Source organism: Zootoca vivipara, chromosome 4 (assembly GCF_963506605.1).
Source record: "Zootoca vivipara chromosome 4, rZooViv1.1, whole genome shotgun sequence".
NCBI classification, from domain to species: Eukaryota; Metazoa; Chordata; class Lepidosauria; order Squamata; family Lacertidae; genus Zootoca; species Zootoca vivipara.
The window spans coordinates 40,508,076-40,534,110 of record NC_083279.1 but is presented as its reverse complement, the minus strand read 5'-3'; the positions used below and the strand labels follow the sequence as shown (position 1 = coordinate 40,534,110).

General features: G+C 41.6%; 1 protein-coding gene and 1 non-coding gene across 2 annotated transcripts in view; both read right to left on the bottom strand.

Annotated features, from left to right (window-relative positions):
- POLA1 (DNA polymerase alpha 1, catalytic subunit) overlaps positions 1-26,035 on the bottom strand; it is a 191,022-nt gene that overhangs the window by 144,035 nt on the left and 20,952 nt on the right. Inside the window, exons 13-26 of the mRNA XM_035116609.2 lie at positions 24,694-24,768; positions 23,509-23,647; positions 22,452-22,606; positions 21,244-21,328; positions 19,673-19,734; positions 18,444-18,533; positions 16,530-16,646; positions 15,040-15,215; positions 13,706-13,835; positions 13,276-13,395; positions 12,545-12,644; positions 8,044-8,168; positions 6,175-6,321; positions 5,285-5,407 (exon numbers count right to left, since the gene is read on the bottom strand). Coding sequence (XP_034972500.2) covers positions 5,285-5,407; positions 6,175-6,321; positions 8,044-8,168; positions 12,545-12,644; positions 13,276-13,395; positions 13,706-13,835; positions 15,040-15,215; positions 16,530-16,646; positions 18,444-18,533; positions 19,673-19,734; positions 21,244-21,328; positions 22,452-22,606; positions 23,509-23,647; positions 24,694-24,768 — 1,644 coding nt within the window. The remainder of the gene's footprint in view (positions 1-5,284; positions 5,408-6,174; positions 6,322-8,043; positions 8,169-12,544; positions 12,645-13,275; positions 13,396-13,705; positions 13,836-15,039; positions 15,216-16,529; positions 16,647-18,443; positions 18,534-19,672; positions 19,735-21,243; positions 21,329-22,451; positions 22,607-23,508; positions 23,648-24,693; positions 24,769-26,035) is intronic.
- On the bottom strand, positions 8,397-8,529 carry LOC118085824 (small Cajal body-specific RNA 24). Its single transcript, XR_004692699.1, has one exon. It is a non-coding gene; the product is annotated as a small Cajal body-specific RNA 24 (non-coding RNA).

The window sequence follows — 26,035 nt, the reverse complement described above, 5'->3', positions numbered from 1 at the left end:
GGGGAGGAAAAGGCCTCTCCAACCCAATATCAAAGCATTTTTGTTGCAGTCTCACAATTACTTACAATTACATAATTACAATTACTTGCTTCCAGGTAATACAGCAAAGAGTACTGGGCTGTTAAAATGCTGAATGTAAGGGTTTGTACCCAATTTCCCCTGAACAGAGTTGCACTCAGGAAATGCTCCCACTGGTGGAAGTGGGGTGGCATTAGCCAATACCCCATTCCCACAGCAGCTATCTAATTGCCCTCCAAATCTGCTCCAGAGGATTGGGGGACACTGCAGCACAATGGAGAAGGATGCTGGGGGGAGTGCAGGAATCAGGGAAAAAAATGCTTCCACCTCTACCTACAGTGGGAGCCTCTGCTGGACCAGAGTCTGTATGTTTGCAGGATAGCAGGTCTGTATCCAACCCAGTGTATGGAAATGAATACTATGCCAGTCCATATTAAAGACCTTTCTCTTCTGATACAATGTATGCCAACATATGGATACCCATACATTAATACAGTAGTAGAGTTGTACCTTGGTAGTCGAACGGAATCCGTTCCAGAAGTCCTTTGACTTCCAAAAAGTTCGGAAACCCTAGCGTGGCTTCTGATTGGCCACAGGAAGCTCCTGCAGCCAATCGGAAGCCACAGAAGCCCTGTCGGACGTTCAGCTTCCAAATTTTTTTCGCAAACTGGAACAGTGACTTCTCAGTTTGTGGCAATCGGGAGCCAAAACGTTCGACTTGCAAGGCGTTCAGGATCCAAAGTACGGCTGTACTATGAAGTGGAAGTGGAAGCTTGGTTCTTGATCCTTATATTCAGATACAGTATTGTGTGTATCACACATAAAAAAACCCAAAACCATGCAAGGAAAGTACAGTGGTACCTCTACTTACGAATTTAATGCGTTCCGAACACACATTTGTAAGTCGAATCCCATAGGAATGCATTGGGAGAAAAAATCCGTAAGTAGAAGCAACCCTATCTAAAAATTCGTAAGTAGAAAAAATCCTATCTAAACCACATCCAAGATGGCGGACGGAGCTCCATTCTTAAGTAGAAACATTTGTAAGTAGAGTTATTCGTAAGTAGAGGTACCACTGTAGTATTAAAAATATGGAGTTGATTAGACCAGATAACAAATTATTGCAGTCTTCCTAGAAGTGAGTTGTATTTAAGTAACTAAAGCAGTTTTTAAAATTATTGCTCTGTCATCCTGACTCAGTGCCAGCAGTAGCTGCTTCGCAAGACCTGTCAAACACTGTTATTCAAAAGGGGCTTTTAGTGTAGCTTTAAAAAAAAAACAATGAGAACTGAAACAGAATATTTACAAGCGTTCTTCACCCTGATCTGGTTTTCTTCCTAGCTTAGAGGAAAAAATACTTTGGATTTTAACAAACAAAAAGTGACTTTGCAACTTAACTATAAAACAATACTTTAAACAGTAGAAGAGAAACAAAAGCCCACCTTCCAAAAAAAAAATTCACCCCCCAACTTCTGTCATGGATGCAGAGAAGTGGTGGGAGGCACCAGCTGGGGAACCTCCAAGGGAAGAAGGCTCAGGACCAGGGGATTGGTGGTGGGACGACAGCAAATGGTCAGAGGGAAAAGAAGGAGCAGACTGGAAAGAGGAGGTGTCAGAAGCGGTGGGTGTCAGAAAAGGTAACAGGGTTGGGTGAACAGGAAGAGGCTGTGGCAGAGGGCTGTTCAGACTCCAAGGCAGAAGCAGAGGCTGGAGTGGAGTGGGGTCAGGAGAGAGAGAAGGTGGCTACTGAAGATGCCAGGAGTCTCCCTCTCGAACTAAAACCAACTCCCCTTCCTCCGTTCTCCTAGAACACACAGATAAATGAAGAGGGCAGAGCATTTGCGACTGCTTGGGAAAGACCCTGGAGAGGAGGAGACTTTGGAAGCGGTGAGGAGGTGGGGACTTTCAGTCCTCACAATTGCCTTGTTGGAGCAAGACCTACTGGGAAGAGTTGCTGGGATCACTAGGTCTGCACTGTTTTGGTTTCTTGAAAAAAGAGTTAACTTCACTGACACCTTGGTTGTTGTTTATTGCTGACCTACGCTTGACTCCAGCTCCTTATAAATACCTACCAATCTGTTTTTATTCAGGACGAAGGAATGAAAATCATAAGCTGCCTTCCATTCTTGTTTTTCCTACAGGGATCAGGGGATCCACGGACAGGTTACCCCTTCCTCCTTCAAAGCTTGAAGTGGATCCACTAAGATGTTGGATATGTACAAATGAGGTTCCAGAAGACGGGAATTTGTGGGGGCCGCTATAATTTGTTATATAAGGTAAGGTTAAAAAGAGGGGAAGAACAAATCCTGCAAGCAGCAGTACAGTGTAATGAATCGAAGAAACAAGATTCAGTTACCAGGAGTCAATCATTCTTGGCTTATCCCAAAATTCGCTGGCTAGTGCTCAATTTACATGACACTAAATAATCCATAATGACTGTTTGTAGCAACTATAACAAAATTCAATGTCTATTCAAGCTAAAGGAAATAATGCCACACAACAGTGAACAACATTCAGCTCAGCAGCTTCACGCTGTATCTATTTCCTAAACATATTTTCCTTAAGTGTGGTAACAGAACAAACAAGATTATTGACCGACAGGCTTCTCTCCTCTTTTAGCATCTGGTTTTGCCTATTCATTAACCAATTTCAACTATATAAATCGCAGAAGGTCACTGTAATGGCATACATCACTTGGGTAGGATAAACAGATAAAATGAGCAGAGGTTGCCTACGTCAACCATTGTTGCCAGAGAAGATATGAAGACAAAACTGGAAGTGGGATTTGCTGCGTTATTAGGACAGTCTCTCTGTTTAGTAGACAATAAGTTAGAACACCTTTAGCCAAGCAAAGCTCTGTCTCCAAGATGGGAAGTATATCACTGAGTGGTTTCAAGTAATAACTTCAGGTGATAGGAAGGACTGGGCCTGTCCTACAGTAAGTAACTCCTGAGAAGCACTTTGGCTGCATCAGTTTGTTTCTTCACTTCAGTGTAATGGCAGTGTAATGTAGGTTTTCAAAATATCTGCTGTGAGCCCTTCAAGTGTCCAGTCTCTGTTGAAGGAACTGGTTGCATTGCAAATGAATTCCAGGGGTTTGCTGTAAAAGTAATGGGACTGTGTGGTGCGCTTTGGTGGAGTAAAGCAGACGTGCACATCCACCTCTGTATGTCCAACAGGCAACACAAATACAACAGCTAGAATAAAATCAGGAAGATAATTCCTGGTGAGGTCACTGCAAATCTAGCCACTCCCAGCTGCCACAATCTAGCACTCAATCTAGAATCAACCAGTTATTTCAGGCTGTAGGTTAGGGGTACAAAATTTTTATCCATATGGAAAAACAGATGATGTGGAGACAGTTAAGAAGGAACCCTTCTCAGAAGCCATATCTTGTGTTACCCTAATCTTATGCACTGAGAGTTTACCAGTTTTCTCCTATTGAATTGAACTACACAAAACCCATATTCTCAGTAAAACTAATAATATAGCAAATTTTGTAAATCTCTAAAGTCATATCCAACGATACATAATTAGAACTTACATTTAGTGACAAGAAATGGCTTATTTTTTTTTAATAAACACAAGATATATATCGCCATCTAGTGAAGAATCTGCATAATTACCACTCTACTACTATATACAATAACGTCAACTGTACAATGAATACAACAGCATGCTTTCTTCTGCTTGAGATTTTCTGCTAAAGGCTAATATAGTTTGTAAGTCATACCTCAGTTTAAGTACGCTTCGGCTTGAGTACTTTAAGTTTAAGTAGTCTGCGGACCCGTCTGGAACGGATTAATCCACTTTCCATTACTTTCAATGGGAAAGTTCGCTTCAGGTTAAGTACACTTCAGGTTAAGTACAGACTTCCGGAACCAATTGTGTACTTAAACCGAGGTACCACTGTACAAAGTTGTTGAAAGTCAAGCAGGGCTGTAAATAACCATATTTTTGAATGGAACAATGGAAACTATTTGAATACCAATACCGTCACTTTCAAACCAGTGATGTATATTTTGCAAGAAAACAATGTAAACTTCTAGTGTTAAAATTTCCCTGTGCCAGGTTTTTAAAAGCTAATTTCTGAACGTGTCTACTGCCTTATGACAAAATATGTAAATAAACTTCTTCCTTGTATATGATTTAGAAGCAAAGTCACAAGTCATAAAGTGTAGTTATTCCCCTCATCTTTTTCCTAACTAGCACAAATCCACACAGGAGACTGTCTGGTATATGTCTACATAATTCACTGTTCTGGCCTTAACTCCACTGAGAGCAAGTAACCCGTTGTCACCTGGGTTTGTAAACTGATTTGAAAACCTTGGTTAAGTGGGGATGTGAATGGCATTAATGGTGGTTAAGGCTGATATGGACACAACTTAATAATTGTTAAGACTTCTGGAGCAGATGCTCTACCACTCAACTACAGCCATAGGCCAAGTCAATATGACTTACCAGCATGTTATTCAGCAAGGAAAAAAGTTTAGTTTTGGTAAATAATTCAGACATACTGGTGTATTGAAGGAGACGGGGGTATGCTGCAGTTTTTCTCCAAGAGAATACAGCAAGCCATTATGTTCTAATTTAAGTGAGATTACCCATACAAAACAATAAATCAAGCATAAAGTATCAGATTATGAGAGGTTTGGGAGCACAACCAATAGTCCAGATTGCACTAAACACAATATACCCTTCGGGTTTTCTAAAGTTTCAGTCTGGCTGTAGACATATTTAGCACTTTCTGACCCTCACTAGATATTACAATGTATTTCACCACTAACTAGGGCAGATGGTTTGACCAAACTTGCTAGGTCATTTTTTAAATAGCCGTCAACAAAAGCCCCTGTTGTGGTCTATAAATGTACGGCAACAGTAGCTCTACTCAGGATTGTGCAAAGGGCCACTGGGAGCATGTGGAGTTAGCTCTACCCACTTCATGATGGGGGCAAAGGCCACCCCCGTTCTATAACGGGTCCGATCCAGCCGAGCTGCTCTTACCTTTTTATGCATTCTCATAAATGTTACAACTGATTCAAACATCCAGTAGCCAAATTTGCACTCAACTTGCACCCATGATTTCAAGCTGGCTCGTTTCAAACCAACCAGACTTTGTGATAAATGACAATGTCACACGCAATGACAAGCAGGATTCACACAAGGGCGAAGTGAAACAAAACGCTTGTCCAGTCCGTTTCTCAGCTGTGCACAAGAAGGAAATGGGAAGGGAAGGTCACAAGCCCATTATTTGCTACTGACTCACCTCTCGGCCTTTGAAAGTCACCAAAGCGGCAAGTGGCTTTGCATAGAATCTACTATAGGAAAATCCCAGACATCCATACATGCTGTTGGCTGTAAGCTTCAAAGCCTTCTGCCTGATATCATACTACAAAGAAGAAATTAAGACCATCACAGCAAGTAGTTAAATATATAAATATAATCATATGTAGTCAGTTACTTCGAAGAGAGATGTTAAAATACCAAGTGGCCATCTGGTAGAGGGGCAAAGGCTACAGGTGAAGATGGTATCCCATCTGAACCAGTGAAATGGCCGAAGTGGGGAGAAGGCACTTCCCTCCCAGTGCTTCTTGTTGACTGAAGTCCAATCTACTTGCTTATTTAGCAGTGACCCATTTAAACGCAGTCATCTGCGAGTGGCATGCATGTAAGTGGGGGTGGGTGCCTGTCCTGTTAACCGCACTGGCAAATTTTATCTAGCTGCTCATTTTAGCCCCTTCTGTAAGAAGCAAGACAGGCTAGCCTAACAGAAAATTAGAAATAGCAGCAAAAAAATTGCCCTATACAGTGGTACCTCTACTTACAAATAACTCTACTTACGGATTTTTCTACTTACAAATGGAGCTCCGTCCGCCATCTTGGATGCGGTTTAGATAGGATTTTTTCTACTTACGGATTTTTAGATAGGGTTGCTTCGACTTACGAATTCTTTCTCCCAATGCATTCCTATGGGATTCGACTTACAAATTTTTTCAACTTACAAATGTGTGTTCGGAATGCATTAAATTCGTAAGTAGAGGTACCACTGTATATTCATTACATTAAAAGATTAGCCTTGGAGAAGATACGTATACAAACAAGCAGGATCTTGGTCTAGTTTCTCAACAATGGACATTTTCATTCTATTAGATATACCTGTAAGTAGAGGTCAGAATTTAAGTCTGGCTGTTTCATCAACTGTTTCACTTGACGCCTTCGTTCAACTAACTTCCTGATCTCTTTAGGCAAGATTCCCATTTCTAGCGATGAATCTGGCAATTCTGGGATTTCTTCTTCTGCATCCTGTGAAGTTATTAGTTTGACACGTTAATACTACCAGAATAACCTAATTCCTGAAACTGCTGTTTCCACCCTGTCATATGAACAAGCTCTAGCGAAGGCTATTCCGCTGGGTTCTATCTCAAAAGACCCTAATGGAGAAGACACCCCAAATAGGTCAGATAACCATTCCTTCCAGAACCATCGGCATTCAAAGCAAAACCTACTCTCTGGAGGAATTCCCCCAGGTGATCCACAGAAGATCTCCTGCGGCAGCTGTTGATGCTGGGTCTCTGTCTTGTGGCCAAATTGTCTCATTCGGGAGATGAAGTTGACACCTACTTTCCCCAAGAAGGGAACATGGAAAATTGGCATATAAATAACCCAAAAGGTGTTTTCGTGATTAAGGGCCTAATCACCATCCCCTTGGGGAAAGATGGCACTTCACACCCAACCAAGGAAAACTCCTGGTTCAAACCTAAAACTGCTAGTCTCTTCCGGTTCGCTTGCCCCATCTATGAGCTGAAAGGAACCTAAATGGACACAGGATCTTGGTGGCACAAGGAAACTATAAGCATGCATGAGGACCAGAGGCTGAAAGTGGCCCAAGCAACCTCAGACAGGTAACCATTAACACAAAAATGTGGATTTGTTTTTATTGGACTAGCAGAAGTTGACTAGTCCAATAAAAACAAATTTAATGACAAATTTAATGACTAAATAAACAGATAAAGAAAATACAGTGGTGCCTCGCTAGACGAATTTAATTCGTTCCACGGGTTTTTCTTATAACGAAAAATTCGCCTAGTGAATCCCATAGGAATGCATTGAATGTTTTTTCAAAAAAAATTTGCCCATAGGAACACATTAATTGAATTTCAATGCATTCCTATGGGAAACCGCGATTCGCCAGACGAATTTTTCATAAAACGAATTCGTCTAGCGAGGCAACCTCCACTTGAAAAATCCTTTCGTTAAGCGGAAATTTCATTAAGCAGGGCATTCGTTAAGCGAGGCACCACTGTAAATGGTATTGACAAAATATCTAGTGAAAACCTCAAAGTAGAGTGTAAGGTGCCTATGCACTATCCTGGGCTGGCCAAAGAATGTTCTGAAGGCACTTAACTCTGTTCTGCTGCAGAATCTAAGCTAAGCCTTGTTCTGTAACCTAGTTACCCGGATTGGATACCACCTGAGAAGCATACAAAACCACTTTGAACACATAGCAAAAAAGATCAAAGCCTTCCTTTTCTGCAACAGTTCTGCTGAACAATACTTGGATGATACAATGCCATCGTTGCCATCTCATACGCATATAGGCAGATAAATCATGTAAAAAAAATAGTTTATATTTTTTTATTTAATGAACTTTACAAGGACAAGGTGTAGAAAAAATGTTTCAGCAGGCAAGACTGATCCAGTTTTATATGGAAAAATGGGGAATAAGCTAAGCATGTAAGAAAACAAGGAGGGTCCATGTACACTTTTTAATGTCACAAAAATATTATGCAGCTGCTAAAAAGGAAGATATAATGAACTCCATGTCAAGGTGGAACCAATCTGATTTCATGAGATTATACACAATTTATAATGAGAAATTATACTATTAAGCATGATATCAAGCAATACACTACAATTACAATACAGCCGCAATGTCTAAGGAGACTTCAATGTATTCTTGAATATAAACATATGATCTTTTTTAACAATCAAACATTAAAAGCTACTGTCAAATTAAACACAAACCTCTGTCTTTTTTGGCACACTGGAAGACACCCTGGTAACTGTTGTAAAACAGATGTTAAACTCCTGGATAATTGAAGGGTATAAGCTATTGAAGTCGAGGAGCAAGATGAACTTGTCATAAAAACCTGAAATTAAAAATACACACACACAAAATTCACCTTCAATATATACCTACTATGGAGACTGTGAGAGACAAGTTACTTGCAGTACAATGTAAAAGAACACCAGAACGTGAGTGAAGAGTCATTGGTGAGGGAGACGTTTAAAGTCAGATTGCTTCAAAAATACTCTGGTTTATTATGAAATCATTGTTTGTCCATGTGATTCTATCAGCATTCAGGTCTGAAAAACAGATATGTCAGAAGAGGAACGATCCAACCCTGTTAACTATCCAGGGATGAACAGATAGCTTCTATGTTACTCTGGGATGCTTCCGTACAGTTGTCACCACAGAAAGGAGACACCATGTGAAACTGCAAGCATCCACTTATTAGCAGCAGCAAAGAGAGGATTTTTAAGCATGTACTCAGTATACAAAATGAAATGGATAAACCAGATTATCTAGATCCATCTCAATCTGGCTTTAGGCCTGGTTATGGAACAGAGACTGCTTTGATCATCTTAGTGGATGATCTACACAGGGGGAGTATGACCCTGTTGGTTCTGCTGGACCTCCCAATAGCATCCTTCTGGATCACTGTCAGGGATGAGACTTAGGGACACTGTTTAACAGTGGCTCTAGTCCTTCTTGAAGGTACAAGTTCTGAAGGTAGTGCTGGTTGACTTCGTGGCTGTTGACGTGTGGGAGACCTCAGAACTCCATCTTGTCCTCCATGCTATTTAACAAATTCATGAAACCACTGGGAGAGGTCATACAGAATTGTGGAGGATGGTGCCATCAGTATGCTGATGACACACAACTCTGTTCTAAATCCGTGTGTGATCTCAATAATGGACTGGATAAGTTTAACTCAGGTAGGGACACGACAGCATTTGAATCAATCTGGCTAACTTGACCCAACAATCTCCCCCCCCCCCCCCCGGCTCACACACACAAACAAATCTCATTGCAGCCAACTAAACACAATCAACCACACCCTGGGTCCCACACCCAACCTCTATCACTACCAAGGAAATATAAAAAACAAACAGAAAGAGAACCCACCCAAATGACACTGACATAAAAACCCCACATACACACTAAGTATCCTATATAATAATGTCCAAGTTGTCCCTGCGTCCAGTTGTCCCGTGTGTCCCTGGGGTACTGCGCATGTACCCCAGAGACACAGGGATTGGACGGAGGGACAACGGCCAACCGCCGCTCCGCCAACCGCCGTTCCAAAGCCCAGTCTCATGCTGGAGGTGCGCGGCGAGGCGGCGGGGGAAAGAAGCGCTTCCCCCGGCAGCCTTGCCGCGCACCTCCGGCATGGGACGGCGCTTCCTCAGCCGAAGCGGCAGCCGGCGCCGAGGGAAGCCGGCTTTGGCTTGGCGGCGGCGGGAAGAAGAGGAGGAATTCCTCCTCTTTTTCCCGCCGCCGCCAAGCCAGTCCCCAAGCCGAAGTGCGGCGCGGCGGGGGCTTTTCGCTGTTTGACTTCCCGGAGTGAAGGGGGAGGCAAACGGCGAAAAGCACCCGCCGCGCCGCACGTCGGCTCGGGGACTGGCTTGGCGGCGGCGGGAAGAAGGGGAGGAATTCCTGCCCTTCTTCCCGCCGCCGCCAAGCCAGTCTCCGAGCCAAAGTATGGCGCGGCGGGGTTTTTCGCCATTTGCCTCCCCCTGGGGGGAAGGCAAACGGCGAAAAGCCCCCACTGCGGACTGGCTTGGCGGTGGCGGGAAGAAGGGGAGGAATTCCTCCCCTTCTTCCCGCCACCGCCAAGCCAGTCCCGGAGCCGAACTGCGGCGTGGCGGGGGCTTTTTGCCGTTTGCCTCCCCCTTAGCTCGGGGAAGGCAAACGGCGAAAAGCCCCCCCCCCGCGCCGCAATTCGGCTCTGTCCCCCGCGCGCTTTAGTTTGGGGAAGCAGGCAGGGAGACGCAACAGCCCGGGAAGCTGCGGGCTGTTGCGTCTCCCTGCCTGCTTCCCCGAGCCGTAGTGCATCGGGGGACAGCCGAAGATCGGCGGGCGCTGTTTGCCGGGGTTGACAAACCCCGGCAAGCGGCGCCCGCCAATCTTCGTGTGACAGGCAGTGGGGAATGCAGGCAGGCAATAGAGCAAGCGCCTGCCTGCCTTCCCCGCCGCCAGTCCCCCCGGTGCTTCGTGCACCGCTGCTGGGTGCCGACCCGGCAGGCCGCTTCCTTGATCTGGCGGCCTGCCGGGTCGGCGCTGATCAGCGCTGCGCGGAGCACCTGATCGAGGAGCCGGCATGCATTCTAGCGCCCGTTTATTTAACGGGCTGAAGACACTAGTAAGAATATAAGTTTGCCACTCCTCGCCCCCTTCTTCTTCCCCAACTTTATTCTGTATACAACAATGCACATACTTTTGTAAACTAAGGAAATCTATAATAAAATCATCATCATCATCATCATCTCAGGTAGGGACAGAGGTGTTCCTGGTCAGTTGCAAGGCAGATGAGAACAGTGATTCAGCCTGTGTTCAATGGAGTTATAATCCGCTTGAAGTCTCAAGCTTGCAGTTTAGTTGGGTTCAGCCCTCAACTATTTCAGTGGTGGCCAGGAATGCATTTGCACAATTATGGATCACGCACCCATTCCTCGAGATATCTGTTCTGGCCACGGTGAAGCATGCCTTAGTTACATCCTACTGTATAAATGGGGCTACCTTTCAAAAGTGTTTGGAAGCTTCAGCTGGTCCAAGTTACAGGTAGCATATTAGTCCCCTGTTAAACCAACTTCACCGGCTGCCAGTCCATTTCTGGGCCCAATTCAAATGTTGGTAATGACCTATAAAGCCTTATATGGCTTGGGTCCATCTGAAAGATCTTATCTCCCTATGCAAACCTGCCTGGGTGCTAAGATCCTCAGATTAGGACCTTGTCTTGTTCTCATGAACATCAGAGGCACATTTGGTGGAGACATGAGGCTAGAACTTGCTAAGGCCTTTGAAAACTAAGGTGTAGATGATGCTAGTCACTGGGTTGTTGTTGGGGCAACTGTATTTTAATAGCTGGTTTTAAATGTGTTCTGTATTTTAGTTATTGTTGTTTTTATTACTCTGTATTCTATAATGGTGTTTTTAAATGTTGCAAGCCAGCCAGTTTATGCTGTGGCCTGTTTCTGTCATTCTCCAGGTCATCTGTCCTAGGCAGCATTTCCCCCAGCCATAGAGACTAGTGCCCATCATTTTAATTATCTATGCAGAAACTTAAAGAGGAACTATTGAGGTTGTGAGTGTTTGTCTACCAGTAGAAAGCCTCCTAAATGTCAAGCGTAAGGTCAATCTTATGGTGGCCTAATTTCTCTTTGAAGAGCAACAGTACCCATCGGAGTAGATTTGAGGGGAAATGTAGGCCCAAGGTAGGAGGATCTCAGTTCAGGACATCATGCTGAGGATGTGGGCAAGTTGCAGCAGGTTCACTGTTTTGAGCAGTTGGAAGGGTTTGATTGCCTATTGAACCTTCTGGACTCTATCTGGACCAAGACACCTGATGTGTTGCCTGCAGGTGGTTCTTGAGCCAGCTGATTAAGAACGCATGTTATAGACACATCAGGGTGGTTTATAGGTCCTGGGTGGCCTGGGCAAGAGAAAGGCCCTGGCACAAGATGTTGTCCAGGTATGAGTAGACACGTATGTCTTACAGATGGAGATGCACCATAAGGGCAATTATCAAAAATTATTTTAAAAAAGGGTCACGGTAAACTAGCTGAAGCTCAAAGAAAAGCATTTTATGCCACCAACACTACTTTCACATCCTACAAGAGTGCCAAGTGAAGGAGTACACACAAACCTGAAAGATACTCATCTTTTAGGGGCAGTGAAGCCTCATCCAAGAAAAGCTGTAAACCCAAACCCCATATAAAAAGGAATTCTATTTTGTCTGGATTATGCATCAGCATGTTACACCCCACCCAGTCCTTTATCAAAGATATACCTTAATTGAAAGTCCCAATTATTCATCATCATTCTGTATATTATATACACTTTACGTATTTGATATTAAATACAAATTCAAACACAATTTTTCTCTTCCCACATGCTCCAATATAAGCAGGGGGGAAATTACTTCCACACATCTCTGTTAGATCTAGCTGCCATAAAGTACGCATTTTCCTCCTCCACATTCAAGAGGAGATATACTATTCTCTAAATTAAAGCTAATGTTTGTTCCTGCATTCTCAAAATAGAAACAGCTATGGCATTTTCACAATGTGCATTTATAAGAAAACCCCCACTATCGTCATGTTTGTGCTTCACTAGAAAAAAAAGGAAGTATAGGAAGGCTTTATAATGGATTGTATGACTTATTTTAAAAGTAGTTTAGTGTATCTTCATCATATTTCTTATTTCATCCACCATTTCAAGTAGTGAAGCTGCAGTTCTTACCCACTTTGGGATCCAAAACTAAACCTCCAGAATATGCTGCTTTTTTTCGACCTATCTTTGATTTGATCTGATCACCTTCAATATCTTCATCATCTTCCAGCTGTACGAAACATAAGAATAAGCCCAAACTGAAGTTCTATTTATATGGAGACTTAGTGCGGACTGTGCTAAGCTAGACAGGCCCATGGTATGTCATTCTCTGTACAGCACCACATACACAGATGTGCAGCAACAACCCCCCCTCCCCCCCAAAACAGCTTTCCAAAATACCAACTTTCTGATGCTGTGGAAGAACAAAACAGTGTTCTGGTTCAGACCTAATATTGAACAATAGCTTAGCTTTATGGACATGAGGGACAAACTTAGTGCTTATTTATTTCTCTGGTGCATGAAAATGAATGGGGAAGAGGGAAGTCAAAAACTTCTACTTTCAGTTTTAAATTAACATGTTGAGTTTGAACATGGACAATTCTGGTTATCTGGTTCATTTAGAATTATGATTAGTTCAAAAAAAGCCAGGGTTTTCAACTAACCAGAGTTCACCAAGTTCAGACTCAATGGGAAAGTCTGGTCTGACTAAAACAAGACAATTCCAATTGTCACCTCCTGGCATAGATAAGAAGAGTTGAGGGAGGGGGGCCCACAAGAGTTCGAGCATCATCACAGCTTGTGCACATAACAGTAAATAAACCAAAAGTAACAAATGTAGAGGGGCTGAAAAAATTACTCACCTGCTTCTGCTGAGACTTTTTAAAGAGTTGCTTATCCGGCACAATGTAATCTTTTTCATAAAATGCATGAAGGAGCAAGTATTCATTGCGCTCTGCTCGTCCACCCATCAGCGTCCTCGACTGTAAGAAAATAAAAGCTAATTAGTTACAGGTTGAAACAGAAATCAAAACGCCAACAATGGTATTGCATTAATAGCATTTTCAAAAATTGTATTATTGGGCTTTAAGGCATTTATCTTTGCTCTGCTTGGAATCTGTAACATCAATCTGCTCTTTCTGACTTGATCAACACATCTCTATTATGAACCTCCCGTCATGAGGCTTATAATATATATATCCTTTTGTAAGGGAACCAGTTTTGTGAATAAGATTGTATATTCAAATCAGATATAATAACTGAGATGTAAATTTGCTAAGAAATGAAATTTACCATAACATTGCCAGCAATATTGGTAATCTGTAAGGCTAGTGGAAGAACATTGAGCTCACACATTATTTGTAAAATGTACTTGGCATCAGTCCAGGTGTTCTCCAGCATGTAAAGTAAATGACGGGAATCACTAAAAGAAGAAGAGGAAGAGGCAACTTTAATAAATTCCTCCACATATTCTAAAGGCATGCAGATTCAAATCATTATCACAGTGCCCATAAAGCCAGAGCTCACAAATGATTGCTTACAGTGCAAATTTAAAACACAACGGAACTCCCATTTTAAATGCAAAGATTGTGAAAGGAAAAATAGGAGTAGCTGCACCTGTACAATATTCCGGTAAGTCATGATTTCAAGGACTGTAGTAATATCATGACTGCACAGAAGCATCCATCGGGGGTTAGATTCAAACAGAGCCAGACTCTGTCGCAAGAGATGTCACAAGGCCTTCTCTTTAGACCACCAGGGATGAGTCCCACTCTATTCTGCCTTGGTCAGACCACACATGGAATACTGTAGAATACAGTTCTGGGAACCACAATTTAACAAGGATATTGACAAGCTGGAATGTGTGCGGAGGAGGGCAACCAAGATGATAAGAGGGTCTAGAAACCAAGTGTCTCTTCCTATGCCCACAACTCTGTGACTTAAGGTATGGGGACTAAGAGAAGAGACTTCTCTGTAATGGCACCCTAGTTTTGGAATTCCCATGGATGACCACAACATAGATGGGCTTCTGCTGTATGGTTTTATTTATCTGTTTTCTTGTTTTGGAAGCCAAAACTGGACTGCTGTTAGTCCCTAGTCAATACTTGTATCATTGTATCAACTGTTGCTTTTATTTTATTTATGATGTTTTACCTCAAGCATTTTATTCATATTGGTTTCATAGCTGTATGAAAACTGTTGTGGGGTTATATATGATGGACTCCTAGCCAATAAATGATCTGTAGTTCCCAGGGCATTGTTTAATTCCCTGTCTCTATTCTACAAGTGAATAAATCCCACCACTAATTTAGCTAGGCCACCAACCTAGATGGCTTTAAAAGAGGATTAGAAAAATACATGGAGGAGAGGGTTATCAATGGCCACCAGCCATGAGGGCTATGCTCTGCCTCCAAAGTTGGGAGGCAATCATTATTCTGAATACCAGTTGCTGGAAACCACAGGAGGGGAGAGTGCTCTTGGGCTCATATCCTACTTATGTTTCCAACAGGCAATCTGCTTGGCCACTATGAGAAAAGGATGCTGGACAAGATGAACTGATCTAGCAGGCTCTGACGTTCTTATTGCTAGTGGGCTCACCATAATAAGGAATGTATTTATCAGCATACCTGTACATATTTCGTAACTCTTCAGATGGAATCGCCACTCTTTCCATTTTCAAAATTTGACCCACAAGCTCTGACAAATGGTAACTTTTGCATCGAATCAGCTCCTTTGCTGAAATTTCTACATCACAAATCATTCGGCCGCAAGTTGCATTCTTTTCAGCAAATCCACTACGACCCTTAATTGCCATGAAAGAAAAATACACCTTCAGATTCTGTATCATTGCTACATTTCTGTTTTGGACTAATTAACACAGTTTTTACATCACACAGAAGTTGCTTCTCTCTTGTGTGCAGCTGCACCTCAACAACCTTGTAATGGTTGCAAAGGACTTTAATCGTTGCAAACATGAGAGAAAAGCTCAATAGTTTCAATGAAGGCACTTACAACTAACAAATTCATAGTTATGACTTTATAGGTCTCTGCTTCATTAACACAGGAGAATTTTTTTCCCTATCTACGCCACATCAGTGTTGCCTCTTTACATACCTTATTTTGAATGTGAACTTTTTCTGTTCTAAAAAAAGTTCAAGAATGCCAGGGTGTAATCAAAATCAGGGCATAAATCAAAAAGCACAACATAACAGGATAAAGGAAAACAGAAGGCTTTCATTCAACAGGGTGCCACAAGTCAAAAAATGTTTTCCATATTGTGAAAAACAAGGATCTCATGACTTTTTAGTGCAGCTATTGTGGCCAGCACAGTCTGAATTTCTCTAAACAATCTCAAATTATAAAGTACTAAGACTGCTGTGCCAATAAAATCTTCAGGTTTTCCCAAAGAAACAGAGCAAGCTAAATAGATGACACTTGTTAAATAGAGATATATATTCCTTATAATGTGTGTGGGACAGCAAATCTGCGCATGTTTACATGTATAAGAATATGCACACACTGTTGGCACATATACCACTGAACATTGTCAATGCCGCAAGAATTTGGTTTTGCCAAGATTAATGGTATAGTGCAATCATCATGCAGATGCATTAAAATACCTAAACAATAACTGTAGAAAAAAGCGAGCTGGTTAGTTTCTTTACCAGCAGAGTACTAGAATATGTTGTAGCAATGTGAAAAAGGGGGGAAGGTAATCTGAGAAAAATCCTTTCTGAGTAGATAACAATTAACTATGCCACATGCAGAAAGCTTTATACAGCAGAACTAGAAAACCTTAACTATTCTCAAAGGAATGATTTGCCAGTCAAGCCAACATACATTTCCCCCACAATTTACCATACACAAAAGCACCTCTATTAGTCATTAATCTGTCAATAACTCCATCTAGTCGAGACAAGTAAACTAAATTTGCTTAGCTTTGTCTCATGGTTGAAATACGACTCGTAACAACATTACCAAAATCTAAATTGGAATGTTAAGTCATGATACATGACTATAGTCAAAACAACCGAGCAAGACATTCAAAGTACAGCAACTAAAACAATTCATTTTTCATCACATTCAATACAGCAATGCAACATAAGCAACATTTTACCCCAAGCTTTGGCATGTTTGATCTCCTCAGTCGACCTATCTTAGACCAATGTGGAACTTTGCAGAAGTTAATTCTCTGGAGAAGAAGTTCCAGATCAAACCCATAAATATTGTGTCCCTTAAAAAGAAAGAAAAGGAAACAAAAACAAGCAGTTATACAGAATACACCTACCTCTTGTGTATTCAGCTTAAAACAAGGGTCCATACTATTTGAAGTCCTTCCTCTGATGTATCACATTATTAATGCTCATGTGAATGATGCAACACAAAAGACATTCACATGTCACCAACTCCACTCTCACCAGGCCTGTCCTCCTCAACTCCACTACCTCTGCTACTCAGCTCCAGCCTACTCTGTCCTTTTCCTTCAGACTCTCAGCACTCTCTGCCTCTTACTTTCCATCATTCAGAGGTGGGCACCATGCGGTGCCCTGAAACATCTTGATTTCCAATTTCTGCCAAAATTAATAGGCTGCCATAGGGCAGGGGTCTGCAACCTTTAAGACAAAAAGAGCCACTTGGACCCGTTTCCGAAGAAAAAAAATAAACTGGGAGCCGCAAAACAGGGACGTAAATAGAAATCAGAGGGCCCCATAGCAAAATTTGCTATGCCCAATAATCAATGCCCCAAAATGCCAGAGAAAATTAATCAGGGCCCCAGTGTACCATAAATCATAATCAGTGCCTGATGTAAATAATAATTAATAATGAGGGCCCAATGTCATCCTCGTCATTATAAAAATAACTTTGAGTTTGGGCTGCCTTGATTACTGGGAATGGGCAAAACTCTGACTCCCTTATTAGGACACCTGTATGGTTTCATGTGTGTTGCTCCCATCAAGTGAACTTATAAAATTTCCTCATATTGAATCAACCCATTGATTAATACATCTACCTCAATTTCCTGACCAGGCCAGCAGGAGGCCACAGGCAGGCCGCAGGCAGGAGCAGCAGCAGCAAACACGCGCTCCGAGCCCGCAAGCCTTTTCTGCTGCTGGGCGGGAAGAAGCGCGCCCGTTTTTAAAAATAAATAACTCCGCCCCCCCCCGTGAGCCTATTGGCTGCAGAAATGTGGCGGGGAGGGGCTGATGCAGGGAGGGGGCCGACCACGCTTCCCGGGCTGCTAACGTCACCTTGTGTCCTTTTTGCACAGCGCATGCGCACAGCAGAGTTGTGGACTCCGGTGGGCGCCGCCGCAGCTGTGTGCTCCGGCGGGCACCGCGCGAGTGTCATGGCTCAGGCGGCGCATGGCTCAGACGCCTCCTCCCCTCGTATCCGCTCCGGAGCCGCAGCAAAGGTGTAAAAGAGCCACATGCGGCTCCGGAGCCGCAGGTTGCAGACCCCTGCCATAGGGGAAGGGAGGGAGAAAACACAGTAAAGTCAGAAAGAAATGACTTTCAACTGCTTCCCAGAATAGTAGCTATATTGGTCTATATACTTATTTGAAAGTAACCAAACTGCACTCTACCTCTAAATAGCCCTGAACCAGATTAGGAACTGAGGTAGCTATGGTGGAAACTGAAGCAAGACAGTCTTTATTCCAGATTACTAAATCCAGAACACTTTTGTCTCTGGCTCTATCCACCACCAACACAGAGCTCCCAGCAGATAACCCTCAAGAGACCGCAACTCTTAACTAACTAACTAACTAACTAACTAACTAACTAACTAACAAATGTTGCCTAGTCTTCCTTTCATTTCTGAAAATCTCTTCTCATTCACTCAAAACAGTGCCATGTGCCAATACCCCATTTAATATCTTTCCCAGCCATCCCAATGGAGTCCTCCATTGCTGTAGGTCTCCATTGGTAACACATTCTGTTAAAATATTAGTCAACATTCCATCACCTTAAAATAACGTAGCAAAAAATAATGTGTAAAAGGATCTCAGAAGCAGATATAAAAAGTCACTTACCACAATAACATCTGGATCAATTTTATGAACCTTTGCCAGAAAAAATCCCAGTAGTGTCCTCTCTGTTGTGGCAATCTCTATTTTAGCATTCTAAACAAACACAAAATTCAATAATCCAAATGTTCAAAGAATTAAAAGTTTTGCACCTCAGTCCTATGCTTAATTATGCATGTTTAAATGAAACCAATTACATTTAAGCACAAATAACAAAGCTTTAGAATTATTATTATTTATTAAACTTATTGGAAATCTTTATATACTATACAAAGATTATATAGAAACCCTTCCCAGCCCACTACAATAGAAAAGGATAGCTAAATTAGTGAGAAGCTGATAGCATTTTTTTCTACACATTTACATTAATCCATTACAATGCAATTTGGAGGCAAATTGTTTTTACTGTTTAAACTGTTCTTAAAATTGTATTTTTAAATGGCTTTAACCTGCCCTAGGAGTTTGCAGTGAATGGTCGGTAAGACATTAAATAAATAATAGCATTATTTCATAAAGACCCAATTCATAACATCTCTCAGCTTAAGCTGAAATATGCGCCAATTCTGCAAGGACCCTTGTGGATCTAATTCCTAAGCATTTCTGATCACTGGTTTGATAACAACATAGCCTATGCCTGCTTTATTTTACCTTACATTATGCATTGTGTCTCAGTTGTGAGAGTTTGCAATATTGGATGTTGTATCTGTACCAAATATTGAAAATTTTAATTAATATAGTGTATATATTTGTTTAAAAAAATAAGCTGAAATTTGCACAACACTTGTGCCTTTAAGCTTTGTCCTCATAATAACTTATTCCTCCTCACTCACTCAGCCATGATTTAAATATTTCTATGTTAATTAACAAAAATTTATTGTTACATCAGAACTATGAAACTAAAGTTATCAAGCTTGGAATAACCTAGAATTTTAAACCAATTTCAAATCATGGCTACAGATTCTGTTTGTTCCCAACTTGGTAGCCATACTTTTCCACTTGGGTCGTCAACGAAGATTATGATTAACCCAGGAAATGTTCAATCACAAATTCTGGGGGAGGAAAATATCGTGCAAACTGAAGGAGCCCAGGCACAAAGCTCATACATATCTTGGCTAGCCAAGATAAGATTACTTCCAAACCAGGCTAAAGTGCATGAAAGCTTTGTGCATGTTCAAAACTTTTCCTAAGATGGAAACTACAGAATGCAAACCAATGTACAAGAAAAACAAAGTTACCTTCTTTTTAACTACTTCTTTGAAGTCATATGGAAAAATGCAATCATTTGGTTTAGAAATAACTGCAAAGGAAATCAACCAGGTCAATAAGAAATATACAACATGGAGCTTAGCTAAATGGGTTTATGTGCTGTAAGTGTTTTGGCTAGAACAATATTTATCATGAAAACAATGTATGGCTTGCAACACCCAATAGTATAGTAGGATTATTCATTCACTTGAAGAGGAAATAGTGCCTGCCATACATGCATAGGGCCTGAAAAGGAAATAAAGAAACTTATGGTTCCAACATGCATTAAATAATAATGCATGGAATTGAGCTTAAGAACCTTTAGCTTTTCATTGTCTTTAATAGGAGAGTTAAGCTATGGAAGTGAAAGGTATTACACCTTATCACAACAATCTTGTCATCCATACAGTGTTACGCAAATCATGTACATAATTTGAAACATGATTATGGTTATCAAAGGACATAGAGGCTGAAAAGCATGGTCCTACAATCCCTATCCAAAATATGACACAGGCCTCTAATTACTGAATAAACACTTAGTTAGAGGAAAGCCAAGCAAGAAAAAAAACTCTACACTGTAAGAGCTAAAAAGCACAGGCAGGCTTTGTGTTAAATAGCTAATAGCCCAATCCAGCCACATGTATTTAAGTAATAAACTACCTCAAGTTCAATGACAGTGAGCCTAGAGAGGCTCTGCCAAGGACCTTGTAGATGAGCTGAGTTATGAGAACTGAATTGAAATGGAGTCTAAGTCCCTAGAACTGCATTTGTCCCATTCATGTTAATACCACTGATTATACTTTAGACAAGTTAAAACACTGGTAAGCGCTTAAAGGAAGAAACAGCTTTAAAAAGGGACTCCTGTCACCCAAGTTTTATATAGCTGTACCCAAATCCCTAGTCCAGTGCCCATCTCAAGGCCATATGTTGTTCAAATATACAGAAGCTTTCCACGGGGCAGGGAAATTAGGACAGACACCATTTTGAAAAACAAAAATTCTTTTCAAACCTTGATGACTACAATGCTACTTAATTTAGTTGTCTTCCTAAATTTCTGTGACATGTGGAAATGTAGAAATGCTCTCATATTAAACTGCAGTCGTACCTTGGTTGTCGAACGCCTTGGCACTCATCCGTTTTGGCACCCAAACGCCGCAAACCCAGAAGTGGGTGTTCCGGTTTGCGAACTTTTTGGGAAACTGAATGTCTGACACGGCTTACGCAGCTTCCAATTGAGTGAAGGAAGCCGCACCTTGGTTGTGAAACATTTTTGGAAGTCAAATGGACTTCCGGAACGGATTCCATTCACCAACCAAGGTACAGCTGTAAAACTCTTCACTGCAAAATGACATAGGAACATAGGAGACTGCCTCATACGAAGTTAGACTTGGTCCAACTAGCTCAATATTGCCTGCACTGAATGACAGTGGCTTTCCAAGGTTCAAGCAATGTTCTGCCAAATCACATGTTCTGCCAAGTCACATTCAAGCTTTCATTTGTGCTGTCAATGTGACAAGTGGGAGGAAATAATTAAACACAAAGAGGTTCTACTTATACTTACCGCTGAAGTGAGTTTGAAAGGGAGGTACGGGTGGTGCTTTGTCCACACAAAATTTGTGATGCACTAAAGATGTAATAGCCACAATCTGCAAAGACAAAAGTTTAAAAAGAGAATTAAAATGACACTAATGAAGTTAGTTTTAATTTCGTGAAAAAAAAAAAATTCCCCTGTCACGAAATTAAAAGACGCCTGCTTCTTGGGAGAAAAGCAATGACAAACCTAGACAGCATCTTAAAAAGCAGAGACATCACCTTGCCGACAAAGGTCCGTATAGTTAAAGCTATGGTTTTCCCAGTAGTGATGTATGGAAGTGAGAGCTGGACCATAAAGAAGGCTGATCGCCGAAGAATTGATGCTTTTGAATTATGGTGCTGGAGGAGACTCTTGAGAGTCCCATGGGCTGCAAGAAGATCAAACCTATCCATTCTTAAGGAAATCAGCCCTGAGTGCTCCCTGGAAGGACAGATCGTGAAGCTGAGGCTCCAATACTTTGGCCACCTCATGAGAAGAGAAGAATCCTTGGAAAAGACCCTGATGTTGGGAAAGATTGAGGGCACTAGGAGAAGGGGACGACAGAGGACAAGATGGTTGGACAGTGTTCTCGAAGCTACGAACATGAGTTTGACCAAACTGCGGGAGGCAGTGCAAGACAGGAGTGCCTGGCGTGCTATGGTCCATGGGGTCACGAAGAGTCGGACACGACTAAACGACTAAACAACAACAATGAATTTAGTTAACCCTTTTAAACAAGGTGTCATCCATATGTTAAATTAAGCACACATTTAGTAAGCGGTTTAGCAAATCAAACCGTATGTCTCTATTTAGTACTTGACTAGTTTTAATAGGGCTATAATCCCTTTCTTGTCTGATAAACACATAAACAACTCATACTAATGAAAAGAGGCAACAAACTCCTACATCAGCAGTTTGTCAATAGCCTGGATCACATGTCACATTATTATTATAAAACTACTGGGGGCGGGGGGAGAGAGAGAGACAGTATAAGAACAAACTTTGGGGCATTTACAGTTCTGGCAAGATCTCCAGGTCTTTTGCTGCAAGCAGGTTGGGGCAATTCACTCCACATAGCAGAAGTATGCTTCCAGATCCATAAGATTTGAAATCAATAGCACACATAGCTAGAGAAGCCTTAGTTTGTGAAATAATTGTGGAGTTTTCCCCTGTACATAATAAAGTTCATGACTCACCTCATTCTGATGACTCTTTGTGTTCTGAACTGTCTTCATACTGAGAGAGATGATCACAAGAGGCGGTGGAGGGAGATCTTTCACCACGTTCACCAAGTCAGGCTTCTGGGCCACTAATTCTACCTTACACCAACTGACAGGCTGGTTCGAGAGCTCTGAGGTAACACAGAACATGTACAAAAGTTTACCCAATATTTAAACAATAATTACACTTATAACTTATAACTTTTTCCTCAACAAATTGAACATTTATTTCAACACTAAAAATTAAGCATAGCAGAATACCGTTATAACAAATATTTTTAATTCTACATTTCCCCTAGATTTTGGTCTTCCTACCTGAAATGCAACACACTAACCAAAGCATGTTAAAACGAGAAGTAACCCTATTCTCCTTGATGCACGCAAGCTTAGACTCTGAGCCAGATAACGTTTTGACTTATGGTTCAATCTACTTAAAAGCCTAGTTGAGTTCAACAGGATGTACTTCCAGGTATGCAGGAAGAGGAGTGCAGCCTTACCATCACTGAAATAAACAGTTTATTTTAACCCTCCTCCCAGATGGCCAGGGGCGGGGTGGGGATGTGAGAGCCCAACATTCCACACAGGCTTGTTCATGATTTTCCATGTAGCGCTAATTCATGATTAAGCATAATGTGCAAATCAGCCCATAGCAGCTCAGTCACAACTTGTTTTACTTGGACTAGGACCTGAGCTATTTTACGTTGGACATACCTTTATACGGTATTAAGCCATCACATACACAACAGCTAAATTATGACAGAACAACAGGTGCCATTTGGGGAACAAGAGGAAGATTTAACCTACTATAGATTTAACCAAGTCTTAAGTAGTAAGATTAAAAATAAAATTAGTTTTACAAGACGATGACTGCTTGAAGGAGCATTCTTCACTTTGAAAATTTACAAATTCTTAAAAAATCATTTCCCTTTTCAAGTTGGCAACCATTAAACAAGCTAAGCATTGCTCTGAACACCACTCCGTTTGCACATGCATACAAGGGATCCATAACATGTTCTACATGAAATATTCATACGTGGGTTTTTTATTTCCAGCCAGCTTGGTCCTTTAATCTTCCTGCCCATCAAGAATAGTTCAAGACTAGAAGTGTTAGTTCCAAACACATGAGAAAATGTCTCTCCTTTCAGGTCTTGAGGAAGCCGACCGTATTCAGCCTGAGAATGGAAGCATTTCCACAAACCGTTACTATGTGTTGCAAGTCTTCCTAAATATCCTAACTTGTAAAAACAGATATGTGAAAGGTGCGAAGTGGGTAATGGTGAGGCTTCAAAGGAACAACTGGGGCTTAAAATGGGCTTCTGTTTTTCCTTTGCTGGAGGAAGATGCAGCAGAAGTTCACCTTGCTCATGGAAGCAGAAATCGTTCCCAATCAGTAGAAGGGCCTTCCCCCTCCCAGTGCTGCTCTTTGAGGTCACTTCATGCTGCTCCTTTCAACCTCCGATTTCAGAAGCTGAAGGAGGCAGCACAGGTGGCTTGCCAATAGTAAGCGCTAAGCAGGATTGCCCTCCCCACGCATCACCCGATGGAAAGGGAGGAAAATCCCACTTAGTCTGGCTATGCAAGAGAACTCCCTGCAAGGAACTCTTTCATACACCTGAACCTGCTCAGTTTGAGGCTCCACCAACCAACCCTCCGAGGAAAACTTGGCAGGTACATCAGAGGTTGCAGGAAGAAAAAGCTCCATTGCATGTGGGGATGCCCACTTGTGCTACATTGAGCCTCAGTTACCGGAATCGACTAACCATCCTAGTTTCAGAACATAGAAGACATTAAATCATGCTGCCTCCAGTACAAAGGAGGATGTACATTCTACTGTTCACCAAGGGGAAATGATATATATGCATTAAACCACGCATTAAAAATGATTTCAAATCAGTCCAAATATGCATTGCTTGAAGTACTGAGTTTTCAGAGCAACAGTAAGGCAAGCAACAAACATTTGACCACCTTGCCCATTACTTCCTCAAAGCAGTAAACTAGAAAATCTAGCTCCTCTTTACTTACTATAGGAGTTTGGGAAATATTCATTGGCTAAAGGTAGTGCAAGTTGAGCAATAGTCACACCATTTTAAAAACTCTATTAAGCACTGGAGTTTAGGATTCATAATCTTTCTTTTAAAAAATAATGTGCACTGAAAAGATATGCAAACCTCAGAGTGAGTGTCACTTTCAGAGAGACAACATAGTACTGTTTACTCACCGAGTATCTAACTTCTAAGTAGTCAGATTTTGCAGGAACATCTGGTATCTCAAAAGCATAATTCTTTTCTACTTTCTATGCAAAATACAGATTGAGATATTCATCAGGCACTGATGTACTGTAAAAGTGTTTTCTCATTAAAACCAAATTTACTTTTAACATCAAAATCTTAACTGCGAGAACCACCATGTGAAAAACTTTCCCTGTCCTTAAAATATAACCTGCCGATTGTCAAGTTGTATAAATCATACAAATAGTTATTTAACTTAAATAAAATTCTGGATGGTTAGAGTTTAAGTCATTTATCTATTCTCCTTCTAAAATAAACTCCCTAATATTTGCAAAGGGATTCAGACATCATATTACATTTGAATTGGCCCATTATCTCAGACAATAGATTGTTCCTTGCCCAGATTGTATAATAAAAGAAGGCCTTCGGGGAATTGCCATATGTTCTATGTAGGCAACAGAACACAAATTGGCAGCTTACAAGGTACGCTCACAATGAAAAACTATAAATTCTGGTGATCTCTCACCCTGGATTTCATAGAACTTCAACTCATAAAAAGCATTGAAGAAGAAGAGTTTGGATTTGATATCCCGCTTTATCACTACCCGAAGGAGTCTCAAAGCGGCTAACAATCTCCTTTCCCCTCCTCCCCCACAACAGACACCGTGTGAGGTGGGTGGGGCTGAGAGACTTCAGAGTAGTGTGACTAGCCCAAGGTCACCCAGCAGCTGCATGTGGAGGAGCGGAGACGCGAACCCGGCTTCCCAGATTACGAGTCTACCGCTCTTAACCACTACACCACACTGGCTCTCAACTTCTTTGTGCCCTAAAGCAAAATAAGAGCCACTGGGCAATACAGGCGGCAACCATTTTGTGCAGAGGTTCCATTCCTGGCCCTCACATGCACCAGCGGAGCATGCCTAAGCCTGTTCCGTCCTCTTCCAGGTCCAAAAGGACCCACACATCAATTGGACACGGGCAAAATAGTTGCCACCTGTATGCTCCTGATAATGCAGTTGTAAGGAAAATAATTGTTCGCTTTTAAAAATATTTCAGTTTCCATTTGAAGAACACAAAAATTAGAGACAATGCTTAAGCAAGAGAACACATTACGTAACACCAATGTGATTTTGTGGGGCTAATTCATAATACAAAAACTGGACAAATTACATTAACAAACAGCTGCCTTTCCTATGCAGCTCAGAATCAGCAAGACTGAGCCGACTGTTTCCTACTCCCACAAGTACGGTGGGGCTTCTGTTAAGACGACTTTCAGTTTCAAGTATTACATGCAACAAGTATCCCATTATAAAACAAACAATGGTTACTTGC